We start from the raw sequence: 13662 nt of genomic DNA, 5'->3' as shown, positions 1-13662 counted from the left end.
GCTAGATGACAAGAAGCCATTTTCGCACATATCTAAATATATGGCGGTTTTTGATTTCCCCCCCCCCCCCCCCCCCCCCCCCCCCAAGTTTAAAACCAGAAAACTGCAACAAACAATAAGACTCAATGAATAAGTGCAATGTTTTCTTCTCCTCTACTAGAATGGAGTAAGTGGTAATTCTATGAAATACGAAACACTAAAAAAAAAACCCCCTCATACCCAGCTCGTATCTGCAAACTTGGGCATACAGTTTGAGTTTGGAAAATGCTTCATTGTTGGCATTAGCTGTCTGTGAGAACCATTCTGTGACCAACTTCTCAGACAGTTTCTTTGAAGCAGTAGGTCCAACTCTCATGATCCCATCAGGCAGTAACTTACAGATAGGTCTGTGCTGACCAAGCCTGCATGACTGCAAAGAAGGTGAAACAGAAGATGCAAGATAAGGAATTTGTAAGCCTTAGAAACTGTTAAATATCACACAAAGGAGCGTATATATAAAGACAGAGAGCTCATAGTTTAGTTATGATATTCCAAAGTAACATTTTAATTCTAGAATACTACACCAGTATGAAACATTTTATAGTGATTTTTATGGTTTATTTTCAGGTTTTCCTAAATGCAAGAAAAACAGGTTGATACATCATCTACTCTAATCTTAATCACAATCCAAGTAATACGTGCATTTAATTAATTAATTAAATGTAGCTAAAACAATTAAAGTGGTAATACAGAGTTTTACCACTGAGTGGCGTTTATCAGATAAAGACTCTCAAAACAGCTATTACTAAAAGGAATGGCGAGCAGCATGAACAACCCTTATCTTCCAAGTGCCCATTCCTAAAATCCTTTCTAGCAGCTTTCCGAGATAGCATTTTGTGCAAGCGTTTATATCGGCTGAGACAAGCCTGATAAGTAATTATGAGTATGTATTAGAAACAGTCTTTCGAAAACCCATTTCACTGCTAACTGCCGTAAATAATGTACCTCGTATATTGCAGTCAGATCCCTAAAGAAGCTTTTTGCTCCGTTCAGCAGAGCCTCATTCTCAGGGCACACCACAACATAAGCAACATCTCTTTGAGATCCGTAAGGTTCCAACATCAGCCTCTCCCAATACGGCAATGCAAATGGAGACAGCACCAGAAAATCGTAATCGTATCCCAACAAAAATGTTGGGATTGGCAGTGGTTCCGGGGACTCATCAGTTCCTGGAAAAGCAAGACACATTTTCCAATATATTAAGCAGAAAGCTTAAAATTAACACCCTGCTTCTAGGAAACATGAATAGAAAAAACACTAGCGTTCCCAGCATCTAACAGGAAGTAGCACTGATTATAAACGGAATAGTTCTCATTTTAACAGACACAAATGAAAACCTGCATGTATGATCCAACCCTCTGCAATTAGCATCAGCTAATTATTTTTATTTGAAATCTCTCAGGGCCTCAAGAAGAAGTTCCCCAGTTGTTTAATATTTCTATCAGATTATAGACAATCAGGAATAGATCTTTACCATCCAGGAAGCCTTCCCCACAGAGTCTAAGCAATCAGTGATCAAAAAAAGAGGGGGAAGAAATGTAAATAGTCTAAGCAGATATGTAAATGACCACAGAAGGAAAAAAACTTAAGAACGTGCATTTACATGTACTCTAAATGTATAATTACCATGTTCTAAATATAGCTACAAAAGATTTGCTGGTGAAAGGTCACTCTTCTACATAGTGGTAAATCAATCTCATATGCTAATGAAGTCAGTTTAAATCTTGAGTGCACAAAATTTACCTTGTATCTGTAAATGTGCATCACGTGTTGGCCACTCCAAATATTTATCAGAGACAACACACTGGATAACCTCAGTTCTTCAACATAGTTCTGAAACTACTGAGCAATAAAGCACACTTTTTCAAGCATTTCAAAGCTAGTATTTTTAACTATGTTATTTTTAGAGTAATTAAAATGGAGTAATTCTTTGAGTAAAAAAAAACAGAGCAATTACTCTGTTTTTAACATTAAATCCATCTTTGCAATTTCAGTCCCTCACTTGGAGAAGTGTCAGGTGCATATAAACAGTGCAAGTGAAGCTGTTAATTTTAAATACACATATCTTTAATTCATTTACTATTTTAAGGAATATAAATATTTTCTGTTTTTCTAAAGAGAATAATTCTCCCCTGTCTAATAGCTCTTGTTAGTTTAAAGAAAGGTCAAATGCTGTTTAGAATTCCAATAGGCTGAACAGCATCCAGACACTGAGGTTTGGTGGCCGGATGAAGAAGAGATTAACAGACAGGAGTCTACACAGCAGTTTACCGTAAGAGCCTCTGCCAGCCATTTTGTGAAACTGTTGCCATGTGAGGGGGCCTTGCACACCCCAAGACCGGACTGTTCGCTTTTTCTGAATTGCGTCCTGAAGAACTGGCTGGAGCGAGAGGAGCATACGAAGGATGTCCTGGGAACACTGCATGCTCACATCCACAACTGAAAGGACAAAAAAATTGTCACGGCCTACTGCAACAACAGGATACAATAAAGCCCTCCACAAACAACCCAGAATCCTAAATCACCTTGATTTTAATCAAAGTCGCCCTCTTCTAAAACGTACACACAGGCCACCCAAAGGCCATGATATCAAAAGGTAAGCACACAGATTCAGAGTTCTCCCTCTTCCCATCCCAGCCACTTATAAAAAAACAGATGGATTTTTTTTTTAATTTTTTTTTCCTGTAGAGTTTTTTCCCTTGAAAGCCTTACCATCTTATGATTTAAACTAACAGGAAAAAACCCCTAAAATTTAAAAAACAAACAAACAAAAAAACCCCAACACAAACAAGTTGTACAACCCTTAAACTACAGGATTTTCCCTCCAAATAAAGGAGGGTTAGGCAGACTGCCACCCAGTGCTCACTTCATAGAAGTCAAGGGAAGCCTCAAACAGTCACAGCCCATTTCATCAGCTTGCCACCACTATGCCATTTAATGTACAGTGTTTAAGAATAAAAAGCTGACACAAAATCTGGTATGGCTATCACTTCATAGCCTTCCATTTAAAAGTATCTTTACATCTTTTTTATCCTAAATACCAAGGTCACAGTAACACTGAGTCTTCTCCTGGGTGCCCGAAAACATTGATTTATCTATAGCCTGGGCTTTTAAACTTAATCCCCCACTGATACACAGAAATCTAGCTGTGTTTTACTGTTAGTTCTCTTCATCCTCATTAACAACTATGAATCGCAGCTAACTGCTATCAAAGTTTTTGATTTCACTGTTCACCCTGCTAGAGTTGCTACTTGAAAAGACTATTATTGAGAGGAGAAGTATGCAAATACACACAATAAAGGGTATTCCATGGTCAGGCCCTAGAAGGAAAAATCCAAGGATCTCTGGCAGATCCAACATACAGTGAAAGCTACAATAATGCTTTATTTGCCACACATGCCATTAAACTACTGCCCCCCCCTTAAAGAAGGTAGGGGGGAAGCCAACTGAATCATAAATCTTGATTTAATTCTACCACAGTAGCCTTGACAATACAGTCACCATTTGAACCACCTACACTTCCTATGTACACTCATTGCACAGAGCCTCTGTGGATGCAGTCACCAAAAGCTGCTTTAAAAGAATAAGCCTAGTGAAGTATTGTGGACAGTTACTGTGGTCTTACGTTACACTTCAAATTTACATTAGGAATTTACAATTGACAGTAGCCAAGGCCTACACTCTGCTTGGTGTATAGTACCAGCACAGAATGTAAAAGGAATGGTTATTCTCAACACTGGTAAAACAGAAGTTTATGCAAGCATGCAGGTGGAAAAAACAGTCTTAAGCATCCAATATTCAAAGGAAAAACACAAAAAGCAAACCCTTAAAAAAAATTCATAGGTGTACAAGTAGAAAATAAGCTGTTTTCAATATTTACCATTTCTTTTTGACCAGTGGTGCAAGCAAGTAGTTTTCACAAGTGCTTCATCAACTTTCCCTCCTGACATATTGTCCATGAACTGCCGTCCATGTTCCAAGGCTAAGTAGCAGTCATTGCAACAATCCCTTTCTTCTACACGTACCAGGTTGCTAACTGCACCAACTTTGGGAATGGAATCTTGATCTGCGGCTCCAAACGGCGAGAACAAGTTGGTGCACTGATCTTGCAGCAACAGTATTAACTCATCGGGCAGTTTCTCGGGTTCTTTCAGTCCTCCACTGCCATGATCAACAGAAGTAGCTCTGAGAGCTTCAAAGCGTTTTTCTGCTTCTTTGCCGCACTCCGTATTACGTCCTAGAATATCCAATTCATCTTCAAGAAACAGTCCAGAACTGTTGCCAAATTTTCTATTCATAACAGCACTGAAACCACAGGTACACCTATACTGGGCCTCTTGTGTTGGATCAGGAATGTAAACTCCAACATCAGCACCTTTGATGTTCATATTGCAAACACATATGCAGCAGCTGTCAAAGTTACAGTCTTTGAAGAGATTCATTACAGACTCTGAGAGGATGAGATTCACATAAAGACTGTGTGCCTCTGGAATGGAAGGCACAGTTGCAGGTTCAACAGAATTAAGCGGTCTACATGTCGATGGTGTGGAAGCTGGTGAGTATAAATCAGAGTTCTCATATTTAACTGAACCCTGTGCACTTGCAGGTCCACCAGCTCCACGAGGTGTTCGAGGAGTCCTTGGTGTTCTAGGAGTTGGAAAACGAGGGGTGGAAGGAGAAGGGAGAATTCCAGCTCCACTGTTACTGGGAGGTGCGCTACTTGGTGGCATCCCAAACGGAGTATGAGTTTGTGGCGTGTATGCAGGGCCATACTCTTGATCCATAGTGCTTCCATCACTAATAGCAGCCACAAGAAGAAGGAAATACTTTAAGTACACAACATACTGGTTTTGAAGTTTAAGTCTCAAATTTCTAAAGAAGGACCTTCCTAATTAATTTTTGCTTTTTTAAACTAGTCTTCCATAATCCACAGCAAGATTTTCATTCCCTAAGGAACTTCAAGAGCATTTGTTCTAAATGACTTTGCAGGACTCCCGCTGACAGCACTGTTAAGGAATCTTTCCCTGCCTCCTTTCATCTTTTCCTTTGCACAAAGCTTCCAGGAAACAAGTGTGGTCAGAGTAAATTATAAATTCTGTGGTTGTATGGAGTCTAAAGGACACCTTTTTTGTTCATGTTTTATTTACACGTTGTGTTGACACACACTAAGAAAATATACCAGGTCTATCAACAACAGATTCAGCTGGATCCACGAGGAAAGTATCACCTGGAAACGTTTAACATTTTCTTTCCTAAGCAGCTGAGTATCTCCACAGACCTAAAGGCTAATGAGACCTGGAAACATATTGCTTATGAAAGACCCTAACAGAAGCAATGTCAGTGTTTACTCCAAGATTTAATATTCATATAATTTTATCAATAAATACATAGCCTCCTTGTTGCCTAATCCATTTATACCAGCTACTAATGCAGAAGAGAAAGAGGAATAAATATTTTCTTCAAGAACCACCAGCAAGACCATCACTACCAAGTGCAGATTACAGAAATGCCTACTGCAATACTACGTTACCAGGCAATGTCACGCTGGGCATAGCTTCCAACGAAAGGAAATGTTTTCCTAGTCCCAATGCAGCTGAGATTATTGCTATTTAAGAAAATAATTTAAGAAACAGAAGCACCATGTACTAAGCCCTTACAGTACCTACAACACCACCACAAAAACAAAGTCCCAAGTTTACATTTATCTTCATTGTTACCATCTTCATTACTTATTAAAACTGGACTTGCACCATTAAGCTTCCCCAAGAAACCTTTAAATGAGACAACGAATAAAATGTATGCACAGTTAAGAAGCTATTTGAGAACACTGTCTCTTACAGTAAGGTTTAATCACATGGATTTTTTTTAAAGGCTCCTGTCAGTTGTATAAACACAGTGTATCTTTACAAATATTTCTCATTATGGATTTCAAAAAAAAAAAAAAAAAAATTTAGAGGTACTTCCTATAGTGTGGATAACAGACGACCTTACAAAGCTTAAACATTTGCAGCACAGGTCATACCTATCTTTGATGAACGGCATAGCAGGTCCCGGAGGAAGTAAATCCAACTTTCCCACAGTCCAACTCTGGCGATAAATGCATTCTTCTGGCAGTTTGATGGGAGGAAGACACTGACTGGGAAGTGTCTTCAGTGGTGCAAACATGGAACATCCCACTAAAGCTTGACAATTCTCAGGTTTATAAACATAAGAATAATCCTAGAAGTTAGACATGGTAAAGCATCAGCATGTGAATTAGATCACTTCAGCAATTAAAATGCTTCTCAGAATAATGTGACTAAGTTCAAGCAGTAGTTCTTTAATATTAAATCCTGATATAGCTGCAAAAGAGAAAGTTAGATTTATACACACATCATTTGCGCCCATGGTTCTCCAAAAAGCAATATGCCAACACAAAACAATGAACTACAATTACTGAAATGCATTCCTTCAGCTTACTAATGGCTAATTATGTATAACTCTTTCTTGAAGTTTAGGTGGTAAAATACTATACGCTACTTACTAGAATGTGCACTACCTACCCCGGTATAATGCAGGACACAAGTTACAAACTGTACTTAATTTCCCACAGTTCCTATTCAGGATTAAGTAATAAACTGAACAATAATCATTAGAAACATTTATCAGGACTATCAGCACTACCTACCTTTATTTCAGCAGGTTTGGGGCTGCAGAAACCCTCATCTACTTCAATTCTGAACTGAGCTCCCACACTAGAGCTACTCCCTTCAAGTACTGTTCCTCCAAGTGTAGTGTCCATACTGCCATATTCCTTATTATTCATGTTCATTGGAGAAAATCCCATAATATGTTGTTCCAATGAAGGTGGAGTTGGATACATTTTATGGAGATCTGCAGTGCCTAATTTCAGATCAAAAGTAGGCTTTAGAGCATGAAAACATTTTGAAGTATTTCCTTTGTCTCAAAATTTCAGTAGGGCAAGTGAAGCATATGTTCCCAAATTCCCGCAACATATTAGCAATCAAGTGTTTAGACCTAGTATTGTATTTAGAAAAAACAAATAAAGCTTACTTATGCATGACAGCGGGTCTAGATTTCCTGCTTTTGCCTCTTTGCAGTTGGATTTGTCATCAGCACCATTCACTGTTCTTTTAGATCCAGGCTAAGAAAGAAAAGAAGTATTTTAATAAAATCACTTCAGACATGAACACGTTCCTATTTCCTGCTAACAGGAAATTTCATGTGCAGTGGACATACAAAGCTAAGACTTTGTATAATATTTAGAAAAATTAAAATAAATCAGAAGCCCAATGCCAGTAGTTGGGGGTTACACTTGTCCTCCCTTAATATTTGTAACACAGAGAATGCTATCCCATCAAGTCATGATGCTATTAAAATGAAAGACCATTTATAAAATAACTCTCAGTCTCTTAGCGGACATATTAAAAAAGCTAAATAGGGCTGCCCACAATCTATCAGAAAAAACATACACACAGCCATGCTAACTTTACTGATGTTACCACATGAACAGGAATAGAAAAGAGAGAGAAACACAAATCCTGGAACAAGAGGTACAGGGAAGAAAAGCTGTTGAAATTAAAAGAACAAGAGATATTTTACAATGTTTAGACAGGACTGAAGTCTATAGAAAATAAGAGTCTTCATGTTTAAGAGCAAATACACTTGCTTTATATAATTATGACCTTTGATGGCTATTAAGATCCTTCAGCCCTTACTCAGCTACAGCTCCCATTAAAGTTGATGGGCATTTTGTCTGGGTAAGGGGATTTAGGATTAAGTATGGAGCAAAGTACAGTTCAGAAAAGACAACTGATTACAAAGAGTATTGAAATAGAAACTAGAAAGATAATGGATTCAGAGCTATCAGAGACTGCAAGAGAAATTGTTCCAAGATAACAGCTACTGCAATGAAGCAGCTTACTCGGCAGAATGTCCACGTGTTTAAATGCCTCTTCTCTTTCAGAAGTTTTTGTTTCGTTTCAGTATTACCTTTACTGACTAGTTAAACAGAACCTAGACCATAGGAAAAGAGCACTAGTACCACTGTCGAATCTGTTAAATTATAACTAAAGGTACACTGAAAAAGCACATACTATCTGGATAGTAAGGATATGAGATCAAAAGCTTGTTTGTATCAAAAAATATGACCGTATGAGTCAACCAGAACAGTACGTCTGCTACAGAGGAGCCATGGCACTTGCTTATATGCATGTTTTGCCACCTCTCCTACAAATGCCAAAAAAACTCCCAACCCAAAAACCACAAAAAGACATACTTGTTCCCTGCAGGTTTTTGTTGAGCAGCTGCCATTACTTTTGCACATCACTTACTGTTAGTTCATCTTCATCAGAATTGAAGAGATTGTCAAGGTCAGTATAAGAGACCACTAAGTCTGTTTCATGGAACAGGCTAGTTGATGCAGTGCGAGCATGAGCAGCAATGCGTTGGGCATCTACAAAGAAAAACAAACATTACAAAAACACTGGCAATATATATTCGTTAAAAAAAAAAATAAAGACATCTTAAGAACAATATTTCCAAAGCTGGGGCGGGGGGCGGGGGGGGGGGGGGGAAGTATGCTCTTAGTTCCAGTCAACTATCTTACACATAAGTGAGGTCCCTTCAATTTTATAACACTTGGATTTTATAGCCCATATTTATTTGCAAGGTGCAACAAAGAAGATGTGTTCCAAGCAGATTCCTAATTCTGAAGGGACAGGGAAATACAAACCATAAAGTAAAAACTTAGTAGCCTATTAGAATCTATTGACTATTCAAGAGATCATTAACATAGCACAATTAAAAGAGGGGAAAAAAAAAAGTCTCTTTACCTTGCTTGACAGAAGGACTAAATAGAGACATAGCATCCTCTCCTTCATGGGATAAAACTGTAACACTAGATGTCCCATCCTCAGCCTATTAAAAAAAAAAAAAAAAAAGGTAGAAAAGTTTTCTTAAATTAACTGGGGAGGTGGGGGGCATTTTATCTCCCTATGGGAATTCTTGTGCATATCAGAAGTATCAGGTTCTCATTAGCCTTCTAGCTCAGCAAGGTGTAGTCTGGGGGTCTGGTTAGTGGTACTTGCTCAGGGAGAAGGAAGCTTGGAATACAGACAACATGCTAGCAACACACAGATGATGAGCACAGGTAAGAATGTAAATCTTAGGTTTTGTGTCGGGGATAAACTTAAAAAGCAAGCTGTGGATTCTTGCTACATCATCTTATTGAAAAACACTTGATATCAAATGCTATACATTAACTACACTAGTTATTGAATGAAACTCTCAATACCAGGAGTGCATACAGACACAACTAGTCCTAATAAGCAAATTTATTTCATATACAAGTTCCCAACGCAGTTATATTTTCTCCTTTTTTGGAGTGTGCACTTTTGTTCTAAGTAGCAGCCTCATATAGTTGGTACTGACTAAAGTGCAAGAAAAAAAACCCAATTCACTGTCCAGGCAACTAGTCAGAGTTCACCTCACCTACCCCGAAACCTTTCCACACATGAACAAAGCACTTGCCTTGTTCTTCCTCTCTTCCCCAAGCACCTGCTATCACCCGTTTCTACAGAAAGGCTACTGAGCCAGATTGATTTTTGTTCTGATCCAGCAGTGCTCTCCCAGTATAAGCCATAAACCCTAATGCAATAGCACCACCACTGTGCCAAAAAAATTTTAGGTATAGTTAGAGGCATGCTGCATAATTTCATTGATCATTTCTGCTAGATTTTTTTTTTTTAATGTACTTCTAAATACACAGAGAAGGATTTAAATTATATTTGGTGACTAAAGCAATTTGTTTTAATCTCATCAGTGATTTGTATCCTTATTCCTTCACTCACCTTGTGTTTCTTCCCGGCTTCTCTCTCAATGTTCTGCCTATCTTTTTTACTATCAGGAAATAAGAATTCCACATCACCATCAACAAAGGCATAAGGATCAATTTCAGGTTCCTGGTCAGCTTCCGTCGCTACTGCTGCTAGGTATTGGTTTTTACTCTGATACTGTTGCACCAGTTCATCTGAAACCTTTAAAGGTTTCCTACATTGCACCATTAATCTGAACAGAAGAAAAATAAAAATCACAAAATATTACTTATCATTTATTATGTGGAAATATTTTTGCTATCACACAGCCTTTACAAGAACAACTTCATCTTCCCTTCCCACTTTCTTTGTTTCCACCCCAGCTTCAGAAAACTTTTTGGGAAAAAGATTAAATCATTAGTCATTTAATATAACCTCCTTACACACGTCAGATACAGCAGTGTGATTCATTCTACCCATCTCTCCTCAAGCACTGTCGATTCAGATAAAGATTAGTAATTTATCCCAGGTCATAGCTGTCATTTATTATAAAGTACAAGTGTATTAAACTATCTATATCCACTAAAAGAAACTCACCAGGTTAAAAAATTACGCATTGCCATTCCCCATCCATGTCCAAATAAATGATCAGAAAGAAGTGATTAAACCTGAATTCTCCATATTTTAAGAATCTAATTCCTGAACATTTAATCTATTTAAATGCAGAAAGTATGCCAACCCTCCCAATACCCGGCTGTGTCTAACACCACAAACAGACCAACACTCTGTTGGCACACAAAGCCTGGCTATCCAAAAAGCCCAAGCAATAACCAGTACTAAAGCACACAAATGCCACTATGTTTCGTAGTCATTTATATCACTTATATCAATACAAATGAAGCTTGCAACACACCAATATCTAATTTACTAATGAGAATAATAAAACCACATTTGCCTTTGTCAGCATTTTTCTTTTCTTAACGTTTGGAGCCAAAAATGGAGTTGGTAAGTACACAGAAATTGAGTTTTTGTATCAGGATTATTATTTTCACAGATATAACATTGCACCAGCAAAAAGAGATGGCATATAGAAAACTATGTTATGATTATTAGCTATACATATGCCCCTCTACCTTCTGCCCCTAAACAAACTTTATTTTATGTATCCCAGTATACAAAAGGCACCATGTGAGGAAGGTATTCCTTCAAACAAGGCAAGTATTTCAGGAGTGTCAGACTAACGTAGGTACACAATTTCTTCTTGCTCTGACACCCCCTTCCTCCCAAACAGCAACAGAGTGATGAGTAAGAAGCATTTACAGAAGTCTCACACATGAAATGAAACAAGGACACTGCAAGGATGAAGATTACAGAGGGACACTTCAAGTCCAAACACAGGTTCCAACATACCTATTCTTTCCCTTCTCAAGCCTCTATCCAAAAGGAAATGCTATCCCATAAGAAACTAATGTGTCTCACAATTAGTAGGGCTTGTTTTTGACAGGCTAGATGCAGACACTAATCTGGAGTTTAGAATAAGATAGGCTTACATTTCTCCTCTGAGAGACCAGAAAGAAAGAAAGAAAACAGAACAATTCAAAGAGTTCAACCTTGAAATTCTGCACAGACAAAGGCACGGTGATTCCTCAGAGTCCTCCTCGCTGCCTTGTACATCCCTGTCAACTACGTGGTACAAGAAAGCACACAGAAACAGTTTTACTTTGTCAAAAGACTTCCTAGAAATAAGCTTTCCAAAGAAACACCTCACGGCCAACAACATTGTCAAATCCATCCACGCTCAATAAAAATCTTATTTTAGGCATGACCACCACAGCACGACTGCTCTAGACAACAGTGCAGTGGGTGGGGCTTTGTGTCAAGCACCGTTGGCGTTTATGTCTGGAATAGCACTCGATAGAGTTGAGGATTTCCTCTTTTCTAAATCCTGCAAAAATTACCATCACAAAAAAAAAAAAAAAAAAAAAAAGAAAGATGGGAATGACTTTCTAGGAACAAGGAATTAAACACCAGGAAAAATACATAGCGAAAGCAAGCAGCAGTTTCCGGTATTTTTGACCACCAAAGAGGAAGAGAAGTTAATAGCCAGATACTCCGGGGAAAAAAAATATGTTCAGTAAGTTGTTAAATCAAACTAGAAGCCATACAAGGAAAGACCATGTCTTGAACAGAAAAAAGAAAATTTTGAAGTAGAGCATATCTTTCTCTATCTGGTTGGCTGAAATGAATTCAAGGCAAAAAAAGCACTAAAAATCCTACAAATGCACATCTCAAAAGAGTTGAGACATGCACTAGCTAATGTAAACTCTTAAACAGTGAACACAAAAGATATGGCTAAGAAAATGTGTACAAGAACAGACCAACAGCTACAGCATATTTACTACTACTCACAGATTTCCTACACAGCAAAGTCAATGTAACTGCCATCAGTGGCTTTCCACTGCCAGCAACGAAACAGAAAATCAACATAAAATTTCAGTCTTGTGAGTAGCTGCATTCGAGATGCATTTTTTAATCACTCGATCACAACCCTAAGCCAAAGTTTGTCACCTCTGCATCCAGGTCCCAATCGTGTTAAGTTCAGACTGCTATTAACAGCCCTGTCAGCACCTGTTGCTTCCCATTACCATCCTTTTCCTGCGCCATGTCCTCACAAGGAAGTGTTGTAAAAGATGGATGACAGGAAGAATTTCTTACGCAGTACAACAGCAAAGGAGACGCAACCCAGAAGGCCAAGCGGTTCTGTTTCAGATTTTTTGTTCTTACGGGTTTTTTTTGGTTTGGTGGTGGGGTTTTGGGTTTTTTTGGCGGTGGTTGTGGTCTTTTTTTGGGAGTTTGTTTTTGCCTTAACTGGTAAAGAAAATCCATGTTGATTCATTCTGCAGTAAAGCAGAGCTCAAATGTAAGTTTTAACACTAAAACCACTAGTGTTTATTCTTTTCCTCCATTGCCTCTAAGCTCCATGATTTATTAAAACTTAGGCAGTATCAAAAAAGTGACCAATTCCTTTATCTTGATTGAAACAGATAGCAGCAGAGTAGAACATTTTAAAACCTGGTGCTAGATAACACTAGCTTTCAGAAATAAATTCTATTTATTCAACAAAAGCTTTTTTTAAAATAAATAGATGACACATACTTTATTTCAAGACAATATTAGCTTATGTTAAAATAAATTAAATAAATGTTTTCAAATACATTTCCTGTAGCTCAAAGGCTGAGGTTCTAACAAGGATCTAGTCTGACTGTCTCAATATTTCTTCAAGTTAGACAAGCTTTGCTTAATGAACGAGGGTTTCCCGTGTGATCTGAGGTCCAAGAGCAGTAACAGTAGACACACCAGTCACTTGTTTTCTTTGAATGATAACCTCAAATCCTTAAGCCTTTTGAACAACACAGAAATGCACCATGTGCAAGAACACCAGTTTATGTTACTTACTCCAAAGAGAAATTTCTGACATTAGAAAGTAGGTGCAGCCTACATTAAAAGTTAACTTCTTCCAGGAAACCAGATTAGCTTCCTCATTGTTCCCATCAGCCATTTAAACACCAGCTTTCAAAATCCAAGAGCTCTTCTGAATAAAGACAAGAGCAGAACTGAGGTAGAAGAAACTTTAACAGGGTAAGCCTGCAGCTGAGACCATCCATGCTTTCTTCAAATAATGAAGAAAGCAAGTATTAAAATAAGAAAGTTGGGGGGGGGGGGGTTGAGAGTGAGGGGGACACTAAGTCCCAAATAGGCATAATTTGGCTACAGATTAATTTTACAGCAGAAAAATAAACTTCATTGC

The 13662-nt window shown here is 38.1% G+C and overlaps 1 protein-coding gene across 1 annotated transcript in view; it reads right to left on the bottom strand.

Moving 5' to 3' along the window:
* The window catches only part of MED13 (mediator complex subunit 13), a 55075-nt gene that overhangs the window by 7667 nt on the left and 33746 nt on the right, over positions 1–13662 (bottom strand). Inside the window, exons 10-19 of the mRNA XM_050908845.1 lie at positions 9891–10107; positions 8874–8958; positions 8373–8494; positions 7093–7183; positions 6707–6921; positions 6062–6258; positions 3920–4836; positions 2311–2478; positions 985–1208; positions 220–409 (exon numbers count right to left, since the gene is read on the bottom strand). Of these exons, the coding sequence (XP_050764802.1) occupies positions 220–409; positions 985–1208; positions 2311–2478; positions 3920–4836; positions 6062–6258; positions 6707–6921; positions 7093–7183; positions 8373–8494; positions 8874–8958; positions 9891–10107 (2426 nt within the window). The remainder of the gene's footprint in view (positions 1–219; positions 410–984; positions 1209–2310; positions 2479–3919; positions 4837–6061; positions 6259–6706; positions 6922–7092; positions 7184–8372; positions 8495–8873; positions 8959–9890; positions 10108–13662) is intronic.

Source organism: Gymnogyps californianus, chromosome 20 (assembly GCF_018139145.2).
Source record: "Gymnogyps californianus isolate 813 chromosome 20, ASM1813914v2, whole genome shotgun sequence".
Taxonomy (NCBI): Eukaryota; Metazoa; Chordata; class Aves; order Accipitriformes; family Cathartidae; genus Gymnogyps; species Gymnogyps californianus.
This window is presented reverse-complemented; position numbering and strand designations above follow the sequence as displayed.